The following is a 16103-nucleotide window of genomic DNA, read 5'->3' as shown; positions in this document are numbered from 1 at the left end:
GAGGTATTGAAGTGGACATACATCAACCTGGAAAAGGTTTTTGATAACAGGGCTGATTCCCTTCAGGAATTTAGAGTAGATTGCTTTTCCCTTTGATAACGAGAGAACGGCAAACATCAGATAATTAGTAGTACACTGGGCCTCAGTTCAGTTCAGTTCAGTCGCTCAGTCGTGTCCGACTCTTTGCAACCCCATGAATCTCAGCACACCAGGCCTCCCTGTCCATCACCAACTCCCGAAGTTCACTCAGACTCACGTCCATCAAGTCAGTGATGCCATCCAGCCATCTCATCCTCTGTCGTCCCCTTCTCCTCCTGCCCCCAACCCCTCCCAGCATCAGGGTCTTTTCCAGTGAGTCAACTCTTCTCATGAGGTGGCCAAAGTACTGGAGCTTCAGGTTTAGCATCATTCCTTCCAAAGAAATCCCAGGGCTGATCTCCTTCAGAATGGACTGGTTGGATCTCCTTGCAGTCCAAGAGACTCTCGACAGTCTTCTCCAACACCACAGTTCAAAAGCATCAATTCTTTGGCACTCAGCCTTCTTTACAGTCCAACTCTCACATCCATACATGACCACTGGAAAAACCATAGCCTTGACTAGACAGACCTTGGTCGGCAAAGTAATGTCTCTGCTTTTGAATATGCTGTCTAGGTTGGTCATAACTTTTCTTCCAAGGAGTAAGCGTCTTTTAATTTCATGGCTGCAGTCACCATCTGCAGTGATTTTGGAGCCCCCCAAAATAAAGTCTGCCACTGTTTCTACTGTTTCCCCATCTATTTCCCATGAAGTGATGGGACCGGATGCCATATTCTTCATTTTCTGAATGTTGAGCTTTAAGCCAACTTTTTCACTCTCCTCTTTCACTTTCATCAAGAGGCTTTTTAGCTCCTCTTCACTTTCTGGCATAAGGGTGGTGTCATCTGCATATCTGAGGTGATTGATATTTCTCCCGGCAATCTTGATTCCAGCTTGTGTTTCTTCCAGTCCAGCGTTTCTCATGATGTACTAGAGAGCTTCAATTTCACTTTTCCTGAAGACAAGTTTACTAGTTTCCTGTGCCTGCTGTAACAAAACATCCCAGATTTGGTGACTTAAAACAATAAACATTTATTCTCATAGTTTCAGAGTCTAGTACTCTGAAACCAAGGTGTTAACAGGACTGTACTTCTGGAGGCTCAGGGTTAGCATCTGGACCATGACTCTTTCAGTATCTGGTAATTACCAGCTTTCTTAGCTTGTGTCCACCTTCCTCCTATCCCTGCACTCGTCTTCGTAGTGCCTTCTCTTACCTGTGCATCTAAGGACACTTGCTATATTAGATAGAAGTCTCCTAAAAAAAAAAAGCAGAACCAATAGCAGATATATATGACTTATTGCAAAGTACTGGATGGAGGCTGAGAAGTCCCAGGACCTACCATTTGCATGATGGAGAACCAGGAAAGCATGTGGTGTATTTTGAAGCCTTGAGAGACAGAGAGCCAAGGGCACAGATTCTAGTTTGAGACGGAAATCTTGAGAACTTGGAGTGCCGAGTGTGACAGATTGATGGTCTAACTCAAACAGTTGGGCAGGGCGCAAATCCAACCTTCCTCTGCCTTTTGTTCTATTTAGGCCCTGAAAGGCTCAGATGGTGAATGTCCACACTGGGGAAGCTCATCCGCTTTGATCAGTCCACTAATTCAAATGCTCATCTCTTCTGGAAACACTGTCACAGACATGTGCGTGCGTCTGTGTCCAACTTCTTTGCGACTTCAGTCGTGTCCGACTCTTTGTGCACATCTCTTAGGTCTCCTGCATTGGCAGGTGGGTGCTTTACCACTGGTGCCACCTGGGAAGCCCAAGTAATGTGGGCATCCTTTGGCTTAGTCAAGTTGACACCCAAAAGTGAAATATCACACTTGCTGTTGACATGAGGGCCAACATTGATGATCCAGAATGATCTCTTAATTGCAGAATACTTTCTGCAAACACCCTTTAACCAAATGATGTATCATGCACAGTTCAGTTCAGTTCAGTCACTCAGTCATGTCCGACTCTTTGTGACCCCATGAATCACAGCACACCAGGCCTCCCTGTCCATCACCAACTCCCAGAGTTCACTCAGACTCACGTCCATCGAGTCAGTGATGCCATCCAGCCATCTCATCCTCTGTCGTCCCCTTCTCCTCCTGCCCCCAATCCCTCCCAGCATCAAAGTCTTTTCCAATGAGTCAACTCTTCACATGAGGTGACCAAAGTGCTGGAGTTTCAGCTTTAGCATCATTCCTTCCAAAGAAATCCCAGGGCTGATCTCCTTCAGAAGGGACCAGTATCATGCACAGGCTCTGGGAATTAGAATGTAGACGTATCTTTCTAGGGGCCAGTACTAGCAGACTACAACAGTCTATATGAGAATGAGTAATAAAACATGGCTTTGTATAAATGGGCTGTTGTAACCAAAGTGTTCTGGTGTTGCTGACTTTTAACACAGATGAATTAGGTAATTGTCTCTAGTGATTTTAGTGATATATGTAAGACACCTCTTTCAATATATACCCTAGAACATGGTCATTTCTTGTTATTTTATTACATTGCCTGATAATGAGACTTGCTTGAATTTTTGTTGAGTAGATTATTATTACTGCCTTTTATTTATAATTCATTTATTTATTAATTATTGGCAGTAATAGTTGTCATGGATTTGGACCTCTAGAGCAAGGAGTTGAGTTTGTCAGCACCTTCGTAGATGGCACAGTATCATGGTCTGTGCAAGTCCCCTTTCTTGTGTGTGGGCTCTGCTGTTTATATTTGCGTGTTCTCTCTGATTCCTAGTCTTCACTGCTTTCCTTCCCCTCATTACCATTCTAAGATGTTTATGTAAATCTTTATTCTTGGATGTGTTGTTATAAACTGTGCTCTTTTGTTTTGTGTGTGCATGCTCAGTTGCTAAGTTGTGTCCAGCATTCCGCAGCCCCGTGGACTGTGGCCCATCAGGCTCTTCTGTCCATGGGATTTTCCAGGCAAGAATACTGGAGTGGGTTGCCATGCCCTCCTCCAGGGAATATTCCTGACCCAGGGATCAAACCCAGATCTCTTGCATTGCAGGCATATTCTTTACTGCTGAGCCACTGGGGAAGCCCCTGTTTTGTGTATACATATTTTTAATTATTAATTGGTGCCACACTAAAATTACCTTCTTTTTTTGCTAAATATGATGTCTTAAAGATCCATTTAGTTGCTAACATGTGCATATATACCTGTTTCTTCTAATAACTCATGCTCTGCATCCACTCTGTAAACTTCCTGCTGTCCTAGGGATGACGGCCCAGGGGGACTCCAACTCTTTGCCACCTAAATAACACGGCCACAAATAACCCAGTTCCCCTTGTGAACCTGGATACATTTCAGACGATTGTAAACATGGAAACAGGCTTGCTGCTCCTAAATTAGGGTGACTATGAGTTATTATTATCTTTGTGTTTAAGGCTGGAAACCTGGGGTAACAAGAGAATCCAAGTGCCTGAGGAGGAGGGACTGTTCAAACTAGGAGAGAAAAGAATAAATGGAATTGCAAGAATATTCAGCAAAACTTTGCCTTTTTCCCAAAGTGAATTAAAGGTCCGAGGATTGAATGGAAAATATATTTGATCTGCAATCCTGCATTTTTTATTTAGTGTCTATTTCTTAATAGAAAATTTGGAGAAATATAGGCATTGATTTAAATCCCAGAGTCAAAAGTTCCTCTCTTTACCTGAGGCTATAAATGAATTTAGGGGCTGTGGTGACAAAAAGAAATCCTCATCTTCTCCATTATTTCACATATCTTTGTCAGAGTCATCATGCTGAAGTTATCCCTAATTGCAGTTTCAGCATATCTGTCATCATTTTCGAGGGCCTCTTGTGTTTACTGCTTTTCCACAATATCTGGTATATCCAGGTTCACTGTCTATGTACCTTATTGTCTGCTGCATATGGTAAAAAACACATCTTCATCTCTGCCTTCAGTCCACTTGTTCTTATCTGACATGTGTCACTGTCTCCCTTAACCTCTTGGTCCAGTCCTTCAGAAAGCACGCTGGAAAGTACCCTGACAGCAAGGAAATACCCGAAGGCCAATGCCCCAGGCCAGAGGAGTTAGATAACTGAAAGGGACACTGAGAGCTCAGAGGGAAGGACAAGTCAAGCTCATCCAGCAACAGGAGATTCTGTGCCACGTCCTTTGGTCACACATTTACTACAGAAAACCTTTGGAACTCCTGAACAGAAGATCAGATATGCCCTAGCTTCGCCATCACTTAGAAGTGATGGATTCATTTACACAGCTTATCCGGATAATCAATCAGAACAAGAAGCCTGGGTGTTTAGAAGCTGAGTAATTTTTAACTTCTCGGGGACTTTCACATTTCTGTGCCTTGTGGGCGTTATCTCTTTAGTCTGGAATTCCCTAAGCTGTTTGACAGGCAGACTTTTACTCATCAGCAGTACTCAGCCTGGTATCATCTTTCTGAAACAACCTGGCTCTCCCCACCCACACCCAACAAGTTAGGTGCTGCTACCTCGCGTTCCTGCTGTGCAGTAAATTACTGATTTACTGCCTCTCCCCCTCTGCTTCCTGCCCCTGTCTCTTCCCTGACACATTCTGAGCTTTGGGTCTTTCTTCTGTCTTTGAAATTCTGATGCCCAGCATATGATTTGACATATAGTAAAGTCTCAGTATATATTTGTTGAACTTAATGAACTTTGTCTTGTTTTCTTTCTTTCTTTCTTTCTTTCTATTTTTTGGCCACCTGGCATGCAGGATCTTAGTTCCCCAACCAGGAAATTGAACCTGTGCCTACGTTGGAAGCACCGTGTGTTAACCACTGGACTACCAGGGAAATCCTGAACTTTATGTCTTTATATGTCTTTATATGTTAAATGAAGGAGTTGGGCCTGTGAGTAGTTTTCAGATGTTCAAATGTTTCAAATGTGGGTAGTTTTAAAGTGGAAGAACCAGTTTTCTCATTAAACATTTAAAGGAAGAACCCATGTGTTCTGGGGGAGTGGCAGGGGGAAAGAAAGTACTCTATTTGAAGTAACGATGGGATTCCAGAAACCTGTCCACTTGACCTCTCCTCTTCAAACAGAGCACCAGGAGATGGAGAAATACAGTTACAACAAATTGGCCTAGAATCATGATTGCTCATTTCCCTGGCAGCTTTAAAAAAATGTAATTCTGTGAAAGTTATTCTTTCAAGTAGCAACATTTTTTTTTTTAATGTGAAATTTTTTTTCGGTGGAATTTTTCCTAAAACGTAAAAATACTGACCTGCCTCCTTAAAAAACAGAATGCGGCACTAAGGTAACTGAACCTTTCCTTAATGACTCAGGCCCTCATTAGGAGCCGTCCCTGTTTCACTGAGCTGAATTCACAAAGGCGTTGTTATGACGTATTTATTTCCCTGTATCTTCCCTGTCTGTCAGCTGTCATTTCTTCTGCTGTCACTTTTTCTGACCTAATAGCTCCCTGAGCTAAGCTCTTTTTCTCAAAGCCCCTGTGCTCTAAATTTTCTGTGAGGTTAAACAATAGAAAATAAAGTTTGTTGAAAAGTATGTGTGCACACACACACAAAAATAAATAATAGAATTTGAGGAAGTCAGTGGCCATTGTGTTGGCACTACGTGAAGGTCATGGAGGTTACTGCAGGTACTAAGAGACCTGGGGTTCATTTCTGGTTTCTCTGTCCTGGGTTTGGGGATTACTGAAGTCATGCTTCTACCTAAATGAGGTAGTTATATATGTTTTCTAGAGAAAATTAACCTTGGTACAGTTTGGGTGAATGTGCTGTTGAATGTACAAATCATTTTTAAATCAAGTGAAAATGTGGTGCAGTGGTAAAGAATCTGCCTGCCAAGCAGCCAAGCAGGAGACCAGGGTTCAACTCCTGGTTTGGGAAGCTGCCCTGGAGTAGGCTATGGCAACCTGCTCCAGTATTCTTACCTGTAAATTCCCACGGACAGAGGAGCCTGGCAGGCAACAGTCCTTGGGGTAACAAGTAAGCACACACACACACACAATAAAATACTTCTAAGCAAAAACCCCTAATTTATATTTATTTATAAATTATACATACTTCTGTACTAATACATATATAAGCTTTAAAACATACTTGAGAATTGAAATTACAAATGATGACATAAGAGCAAATATGAATTCTCATTCTGTTTCCTCCTCACATTCCGGAGAATTGTCTTGTGTGCCCCCCGGGAAGCACAACTGTACATCTAGTTGTAGACCTTTGGCTAAGGTAGCTATGTAAAAGCATTGGCTTCGCTAGGCAGATAGGCCTCTAGCCAGCTGAAAAGTAATTTAAGTAATAAAGCTTTTCAAGACATTAAATAATATTTTTAAAAAATCTCCAGAACCTAACTTTTTGCCTAGAATATAATAGTTGTGCAAGAAACGTCTGAATGTTGACTGGGCCATGAAGCTCTGGCAGTCCATTAGAATGCTTTATAAACTCTTTTAATTAGTTCATTTCTTTCGCTCAGCTCATGTCAGATAGCTTTCACAATGTGTTTACATATCATCACATCATCATGAGTGTGTACATCACTAGGCAGGAATGGTTGTAAGGTACCATTGGAATGCTCAATGGTTGTAAGGCACATTGGGATTTCAGTGGCTTTGAGTCAGGGCTAGGGTATTTAATTTCAGTGGAAGGCCAGTCCCCAGGGAACCAGGATGTATCAGGATGTGTGTGTGCGCTAAGTTGCTTCAGCCGTATCTGACACTGTGTGACCTTCTGGACTGTAGCCCACCAGGCTCTTCTGTCCATGGGACTCTCCAGGCAAGAATACTGGAGTGAATTGCCATGCCTTCCTCCAGGGGATCTTCCCAACTCAAGGGTCAAACACATGTCTCTTAAAGCTCCTGCATTGGCAGGCAGGTTCTTTACCACTAGCACCACCTGGGAAGCCTATGACCACAGTATGAGACATGATAAAATCTGTTTAATAAAGATATTATGTGATATTCCCTGAGGCATTTGGGCTGGTGGAGGGGCACAGACAGTAATAGTACTAAATAAAATGATGATTCTCAAAGCTCATCAGGTAAGTCTTCTGGCATTGGGAAGGGGGTGGAGAATGGGGAAGGGGTTAGTAAGGACCCATTTGGACTGAGTTTCAGGGCTTAGCTGTGGTGTAGGCCTTCTGTTCTTACACAGCATGCTTACCTTGGGTGCTTACGACCTTCTTGCTGGTAAAGTACCATCTGTGTGCTTGTATTCCAGACACCTATCCAGCAACCTACTGCATGGTTCCAATTAGCCATTTCACAGGTTTCTCAGACACTACATCATCCACATGACTAATTTAGCAGCTCTTCCTCCAAACATGCTTCTCCCGAATGTTTCCATCTCTGTAGGTAATATTGTCCCCCATCCACCAAGATGCAGAAAACTGCAAGTTACTCTTGATTCCTTTAGTTTCTGTATCCTTTATCTCAGCCATTCCTACTGCTATCATCATCCCTCATGTTTACTTGGACTTCTGAGCCACAATCTCAGTGCCTCCAAATCATTTTACTTATTATTATTTTACTTATCATTTACTTATTATTCTTTTATAAATAGAAATTTGGAAAGTATATCCTCCTTTTTCAAAGTTGATTAAGACCTCTGTTCTTCTCTTCAGCTCCATCCCCCATTTCTCTCCCTTGCATTGGGTTATCCTCTTCCACTGAACTTCTTTCAGGTTTTCAGTGAAGCTAGGCTGTCCTCAGACCTCTGCATGTCCATACACACTGCCTGGAGCAATCGTTTCTCTTGTTGGTTTCTTCTGGTAGCAGCAGAGACATACCTTTTCCAGAAACATTTTCCTGATCCTAGACTAGACTGTATTTCCCTGCAACGAAGTACTACCATGGTATTCCAGAACTTCCTTGTTGTCCCAATCAGCAGCTGTTATTAAGTGGTTATATATCCATATTTCCTTCTAGACTGTGAGCTTCATTGAAGGCAGTGGCCACATTGATTATCTTCACCCATGACAGTGCCCCCCTCCCCCCCCCCCCCAGTACATATTACTGAATAAAAGAATGAGAGGATAAGGGCACTGTAGTGCTCATTAGGAACTAAGCTAAGTATTGAGACAGATGACTGAACAAATAGAGCAAGGGACTGGGTAAGTGGACTGTCTGATGAACACTGAGGAGTCCACACTCAGTTCCTGGGTTTCAAACACAAGGCTTATGGAGGAAGACCTGAGTTTACCTAAAGGCATAAGATACACTTTCGGTTAGACTTGAACTGTAAATCCTAGCAGTGTAAGCCTGACAAGGTACTGAAAGGGCTGATGTAAGAAGTCTTTGAGATAGCTTGTGTATAGACTGCACATGTATACCAGGCATGGTTACCTGTTATTTTGATGTGGCCCTTGTGACATCATTATGCCAAGTTCAACATTACTCAGTAACATGCTTCTGCTAATAATAATAGTTAATATTTTGAGTATTTTCCTCATATCTGATAATCTCCTGAAAATTATCTTATTTAGTCCTTATGGGACCTATGAAGGGGTACCTTAATATTCTCATTTATGAGGCAACCAAGACATAGAGAGGTTGACTGACTGACTCAAAGTCTTACTGAGCAAGATACAGTATTGGACTGTTTTGGTGATTCTACCACATAGAGTCTCCTTTGTTCCTAATATTTTTATTTGAATTTCTTTCCCATTAAAGGGTAAGGTGTTTAAATTCAATTCAAGGGGTTTTTATTGAAACACCTACTGTGTGTGCAACATTAAGTACTGTGTGAAATTAAATTAACAAATATTTATCACTGACTATGACTTTCTAGAAGAGTGCTATAATTTCGTAAGTATTCATGGAGTTTAACACCTTAATGAGGGTATTTTTTAAAAGGCAGAGAAATAAATAAAATAGGGATAGAATAGAATCTAGATACCAAGTTTCCTCAGTGTTTGCTCTCTAATGGTAATGCAGTTGCCCTCAGAATTGATCTGGTTTCATCAAGTGGATTTCAAACAGTCCAGGCCTCCAGACAAATTTTTCAGAGTTAAGGCACTTTTACACACACCATTCCTGAAATCTCTAAACTTAAAAATAATAAAAGCATTTATTAGTCATAGATTATTGGGCAGAATGTCATCCGCCTTTTGGGGCAGAATATGGTTTCAATAACTGTCATCAGAAATTTCAGAGAAAATTTTTCAGGTTTAATTGAAAGTAAGTTTGGCTATACTGATTGTTTATAGGCGAGTAATACATCTTCTTAATCAATTGGAACCAATTCCAGTTGGTTTCTTGAAGCGATGAAATTCCTGGGATATTATTGCTTCCCCTAGAAGGAAGATGTGTCCAACGTGCATCTTCTCCAATTTTGATAACATTACTGTAAATTGCTCTTGTCCTAAAGAGTCAGGGAATGAATTTATTCTAGCTTTCTACAAATTTTGCATTTCACTCGCAACGAATAAAGAGCAATAGTTATCTGAAGTACACTGTATCTGCAAATTATTTTATAGATGTTATTCTTGGCTCATCAGATTAAACTGCAATCAGAACATCTCCTTTATAAATGGAGAGTTGTCAGCTTTTTACTTCTGACCACAAGTTTATCTCCCCACAGAAGTCATCTGTGGAGGAGATACTTGCCCTGATATAGCCGCGGTTTGAGACCAGGGCCAGAGCATCCTCAAGGGTGTCACCCTTTCCCTGGATGCCTCTTGAGTCTTCTTGCAGCTGCAACAGGTTTTTCCTGTCTGGGATCCTGTTTGACCAACATAAACAAAGAACTGAAAAACAGAATAAAGACTTCTTCAGAGCCAGAGATGAAGAGATTAACCGCTCTGCTAGGGGTCAGGGTTTCAAAACTGCTCTTTCTGTATTCTATCAGGAAAGTGATACTTTTTCATTTTGCATTGTCCACCCTGAAGGCTTCTACTTCCTTCAAGGCATTCCCATAATGTCAGTGGGTCTGGGCCAGGAGTGGGGAGAGGGATGAGGTGACTCTCTGAGTGGGGGGCACTCTTTGGCAGCCAGGGAATAGCCAACTCCCTCCTTCCCTCGGGAGGACACTCCCACCCCACCCCGCCCAGCGCCAGCCCTGTAGGGCTTTGGCCTCCTGACCCAGACAGAGCCAGGCGCGAGGCACCCAGAGGCCGAGCCCGGGTCGCACCGCCCCCAGCCTCGGGGCAGAGAGCCAAGAGTTCAAGGCCTCTCTGATCCGGATATGATGAAAAGGCGCCACAGAGCGAGAAGTGTTTCTGGCGTGCAGGAGTGGTGGAAGGGGGAAAGAGAGGCAAAGGGGCAAGAGTCCCCTCGGAGGAGAACCGGCCGGGCTGAGCTGACTGTAAAGAGGGGGCGGAGAGCACAGAGTCAGAGGAGCGGCTGCTGCCGTTGCCGCCACTGAGGTGTCTGCTGAGCGGGACGGAGGCTGGGAGGGACACCCAGAGGCGGCTGCCTGCCGCCGTCAAGCCACCGCGACCTGCGGCCCCTGCCGGAGCCTCGCTAACTTTCCGAGGCGGAAGAGGAGGAGGAGGAGGAGGAGGAGGAGGAGGAGGAGGAGGAAAGGGCTTTGAGTGTGTTGGGGGGATGCCGAGGTAGGTGGCGATGCTCTTGGCGGGAGGAGGAGGGGTCTGATCCCCTCCCTGAGCTGCTCCCAAATCAGATCTCCCTTCCAGCGCCTCCCCCTTGAGTGCCCCCCTTCTGTCTGCTAGGACTCACTGCTGTCAACTTGCTGGGTAACAGTTTTCCTCCCGGGTTTCAAATCAAAACTTCCCCGGGGTGGGGTTTGGGGAAGGGAAGCAGAGGGGGAGGGAATGTCCCGCAGGGGTGGTGTGCTCTTCTCTCAAAACATTTTTTTTTTTTTCCAATCCTCGCCAGAAGCATTCAGTTCCCAGCACCCAACACCTCCCAGCCCCTGGTGCATCGACCCCGAAGGGCGGCGAGCTAGGCGGAGGCGCGGCGAGGGCGCAGTGGAGCGGCCCATGTCCGGCGCGGGCGAAGCCCTGGCTCCCGGGCCCCAGCGCGGGGCTGAGGCTGGCGGTGGCCGGCTGGGCGCCCCAGCCCAGGGTGAGTGCCGCTTGCAAGTTGCAAGCTCCTTTGTCACTGTTGCATTTTAAAATGTGTTCGCACATTTACTGCTTGGAATCTGTGTGTGGGGAATTGGTGCAAGGACTGAGCCTACCTCGTCGTAGTGAACTTTTGCATAGTTAGCATTATTCAATCAAGTTCTCCAGGATCGCAGCCTCAGATCAACAACCGGATAAGAGGGCGGGATCCGCTGATCTCTCCACTCCCCCTTCTTTGGCTGCCGAGAAACTGGATGTGTACAGGATCACTACTTGCTTAAACATATGCATTTCAGGGCTCAAGACCCAACAGTGTGGGCTCCGAAGCGCTTCCCCACCACTTAAGTTCTGTGTCTTTAGCAGATCCAGGACTGCCGCTGCTTTTTGAGAAACCTGCACTCTCCCTTCATCTTTCTATTTCTTGTGGGCTCCTCTGCAGCTTTGATAATCCAGGTTTCTGTGACCAATTGCTTTGGAATGGCTCATGCATATGCTTTCAATAACTGTTTTTGTTTTGAAATAAACAGGCTTCAAAAGAAATGTTTTCCAAGAATGAATTAGCTCTTTGTGTTCATCCAAGTTATAAACAAATACAGTCTGTTAAAAAAAAAAAAAGTACTCCTGTTCCTGGGGAACTTCCACAAGAAGCTTATACACAAGTCAGACAGGATCTTCTCTTGAAGGTAACATACTTCATGTTGGCGACAGAGAGAAAGGATCTTAATCCTATGTATCTTCCTCTTAGTGTGACTCTGCTTTAAAGGGTTCTGACTCATATAAACTAAATAATTTTCCAAGGTTCAGAAACCTATTTTTAAATCTTGATTTCAAGCCTGATACCCTCCCAGCCCCCCAGCCTTAAGAATAATGTCATGAGCTTCTTGGGATTCTTTTTGTTAAAGCAGTAAAAAGTGGAAGAGAAGTTAATGTTGAACCCACATTAGGTAAAAGCAGAAAACATCCATGGCTAAATTAAAATGTACTGGCATTCAAAGGCTGTTAAATTGAATTATGTTTATCGTTGTTTTTTTGCTTCTAAATAGTGAGTCATTTTTTCTAAATAGAGAAAATCAGAACTAGAATGATAAACATGTTTTCCCAGAAGCAGCCCATGTTCTGCACATTATATTGCCAAGGCAATTGTTTTCTTGTCATTAGGCATGTCCTCAGTAGTCATATGGGCTCCTTGATGGGTTGTTCAGGTTCACACTTGAGCTGTTAATCACTAGTGTTAACAAATGGTTATGTCAAAAATCAAGCTCAAACACACTAGAAAAACAATTGACTTAGAACTAACGATATCTGCAATGTCCAACTTTAAAAATATACATTTTAAAGTCAGTAGGAGTTGCAGTGATACCTAATCCATCTGTGCAGATGTAATGATGTAAGGTATTGCATGATATGTTTTTAGGAAGCCACCCTCTAGAATGTTCTGAAGAAAACTGTGGACTGCATGTAACACATTATCAGTGTGGAAACTCTTGGATTATTTTTTACCTAAAATTGACTCAGCCTCAGCAGCATTTTTGTTTGGGTTTTTATACTAGTCTACTTTGACTTGCTACATCCTTTAAATAGGCATCAATTTAATTGTGAACATAATATAAAGTTAAGTTTTTTACAAAAGAAAATCTTCAGAATCTTCTTAAAAGGTTGTATCTCAAACAAGCAGATCTCATAAATTGGAGGAAAAAAGTTTTGGATCAGGTGGGCAGGGAGAAAATTGTATGAAGCTGCCATGGTTAGGGTGGTTTTGTTGGTAAAGATGCTAGTGAAGAAACTTTGCCTGCAGGCCACACTTCTCTAAACTCTTTCTCGAGTTCTTTCATCCTCGTCCTTCTGTCCTTGGAATCTTGATCATCTTTTCAGAAGAATAATTGAATAATACTCTGGTAAGATATGGCTGCTTAGTTAATAGAAACCTAATTTTAAAGCTTTATGTATTAAAATCAGTGAGAAAAATGGAATGTTCTATGAAAGTTAGTAGAAAATGCCTTTTCATAAAGGAGAAGGATGAAATCAAGTCTTCCCCTGCAAACAAAATTAAATATATATGTGTGTTAATATACATATGCATATATGGGTATGTTAATATGCATATGCATATATATATATGTGTGTGTGTATGTAAAGACATAAAACCTGTTCATGTATTGCTGTGTTGTGAGGAACTATGTGTACTACTAACTGAAGGCATAAAAAGTTAAAGTTGAAAATAAATTTGGGGGGTCTGTAGTCTGAACTCCCCATCAAATCTAGAATTTCTTTCTGCATTTTTTCAGGTGGTTAAATGCCTACAGTGTAGCACATTCTGCTTATCAGCATTCATATTGATAGTTATGCAAGGTTTTCATGTTGAGAGCAAGGTCTCTCTCTTTACAACTTCTCCCCTTTGGCTGTGATTCTTCTCCAAGCAGTTTTGTTGCTCTGAAAGCATTAAAAATCTTATTTGTGCATTTTGAAAATTGTTACGGACAAGGATATAAGCTCATATGCCCCTGCTGTCAGAAGGAACCGGGATGGGTGTGGGAAGATAGGGAGCAGTGGGGACTGAGGACCCCTGGAGAGCTCTGGGCCCAGAAGGCAGTGCTTCTCAGTCCAGCTCACTGTTGCCACTTGGGTTTAATATCTTCCAGTATTTTAAGAGATACTGGAAATATGGATTTTTATGTATCATCACTCCCTTTTAAAAGTTGGCAGCTAATTAAATCCAATTTTTGTCCAGGCCAAACAAAACAACCACACCTGCAGGCTGGAAATGGCTCCAAAGCAGCTGATTTGTGATTTCTGTTACAGAAACTAGAAAGTAAATTTAAACCTATTTAAATTTAAATAGGTTTAAATGTGATTTAAAACTATTTCCCTATTTATGGTGAACTTCTGAAAGACTGACTTGATTGATCTTCTCACGTGTGAAGGGTAGTTTGTGCTAAACTTCTTTTTGTTTTAAAAGAGAATGGATCTTGTAAGCATGGTTCATCTAATTGTCATTTTTTTCTTTTTTGGGTCAAGCATCTTAAAATTCATTGTGCTATCAACCTTGGTAGGCATTTGCTTTTTTGTGCACAGTTATTAGAATCCATATGGTTAAAAGGAAGTCGCTCAGTCGTGTCCAGTGCGACCTCATGGACTGTAGCCTACCAGGCTCCTCCATCCATGGGATTCTCCAGGCAAGAGAACTGGAGTGGGTTGCCATTTCCTTCTCCATGGTTAAAAGAGCCTTTTAATTAAATGCTTCCATGTTTGCTACTTGTAACTAGAAGGATCTTTAGAAATAACTTAGTCCATTTGACTCACTTTCTAGAAGGGATGTCCAAAGAACTTAAGTGACTTGTCCAGGGTCTCATACATAGTCAGTAGAATCCAGGATAGAAACACAAATTGTAAAATATATGTCATTTTGATAAATGTGGGTTAAAGTAGACAATCAGTAGAACTTTTTTCCTACAGATGGGTGAATTGAAAATAATCAGCTTTGGATACTGTGAATCACTTTGCCTGTTCTGGTCCTTGCATCCCCCCTCCCTCCCCCATTGCATTTGCCAAGATTTAGACTGCTGGACTGTGTGCTGGAATATTCTTTAATGTGATAATGTGTGATTTAATGCACTCTTCTCTCTTGGGAGAGTCCTCTGAGACTATTAGGCGGACTTTTCATAGCAGGATGCAAAATGCCAGTAAAGTTAATTAAAAATAATTTAAAATAGAAGCTAGGGAGAAAATCTTCAAGTTGAAATTACATAAGAAGAGCTTTGACTTAGAAGCTTAGCTGACTTGTCAGGAATTTATAGTGGCTAATCAGATTTCCTTTATGGGAAGCCTGTTTATTTCAATTTATACCACGTATGCTCGTAATATCCATATTCTTTGACTTTTACCATATCGTTTTATCCTTTAAGAATGGCATTTCTCAGAGTATGTCATCTTTGGGCACCTTCTGGCTCTGGTCCTCAATCAGGGACGAAGTGCCTTGCGGGAGACATTTGGTAACTTCTGGAAACATGTTTGGTATGGCAGGTGGGTGCTCCTGGGATGCAGTGGGTAGAGGCCAGGGAGAACACTGTATACAATGCACACAATATGGTAGCCCCTCACAACAAAGGATTATCTGGCCTGGAATAACGATTGTGTTGAGATGCTATTCTAGTCTCTCAAGGCTACCGACATCTTTGGCTCCACTCTAGACTTACAGAATCAGAATCTGGAGAGTAAGACTCAAGAATCTGCATTTTTGACAATCTCCAGGTGCTCTTTATCTCTAGTTGAGAATCATTGTTTTTACAGGCTTTTGATTTTTAAAAAGTCTTTTTGTTTTTTATAGAAAGCCTTAAAAAAAATCTTGAGAACGTCACAAGTTCCAAACTTTAAATCATATCACTTCATGTGTACTGTCTCTTAGAGCTCGCCAGCATGTTTATCCCATATCCCAATTAGTGCACTGAACTGAACTGAGGCCTGAGTCTTAATCCTCAAAAAAGTTTCCTGTCAAGATTATGTATACTATTGTACAAATATATGTGAATATTAGAAAATAAATATATAAATATACATTGAAAAGAATGAGAAAATAAGTCAATAAATAGATCTTTTAATAGTTTGTTCTACTGCCTCAGTAGATATTTTTGTCCCGTCATCCTGGACTTCTCTCTAGGGATTTCAGCATTTTTATGGAATAATAAGGAAAGAAGTCCCTAATTTTCACATGATCTATATTCACTTGTAAGTTGGATTTTTGAAATCTGGATTATCCTTTCTCATAGAAACAGAATGATAAATTATGTTTAGCTCAATAATCTCAAAAATATGGTTGAAAATTTTATTAAATGTTATTATAGAGAACATACTCTTAATGATACTGGCAACCACATACAGGTAATTAAGAAAAAGGTAAGTGAAACATTTTCAGTACAGGTGCTTTAGAGAATAGGCTTAACTGGAAAACTATAAGAAACCTTGTCTAGATTTGGAAGAGGATTTGGGGGCATTTCAAGCACTGTAGACCTTATGCTCCAAATCCTTTTTCACTTAAAAAAACTAATGT

At 41.8% G+C, this 16103-nt stretch overlaps 1 protein-coding gene across 1 annotated transcript in view; it reads left to right on the top strand.

Moving 5' to 3' along the window:
- Window positions 1-16103, top strand: part of MDFIC (MyoD family inhibitor domain containing) — a 131966-nt gene that overhangs the window by 28305 nt on the left and 87558 nt on the right. Inside the window, exon 2 of the mRNA XM_052639091.1 lies at window positions 10875-11060. Coding sequence (XP_052495051.1) covers window positions 10976-11060 — 85 coding nt within the window. The 5' untranslated portion in view covers window positions 10875-10975. The remainder of the gene's footprint in view (window positions 1-10874; window positions 11061-16103) is intronic.

This window comes from Budorcas taxicolor, chromosome 4, assembly GCF_023091745.1.
Source record: "Budorcas taxicolor isolate Tak-1 chromosome 4, Takin1.1, whole genome shotgun sequence".
NCBI classification, from domain to species: domain Eukaryota; kingdom Metazoa; phylum Chordata; class Mammalia; order Artiodactyla; family Bovidae; genus Budorcas; species Budorcas taxicolor.
Note: the sequence above shows the minus strand (reverse complement) of the source record. Positions and strands in the feature narration are given on the sequence as shown.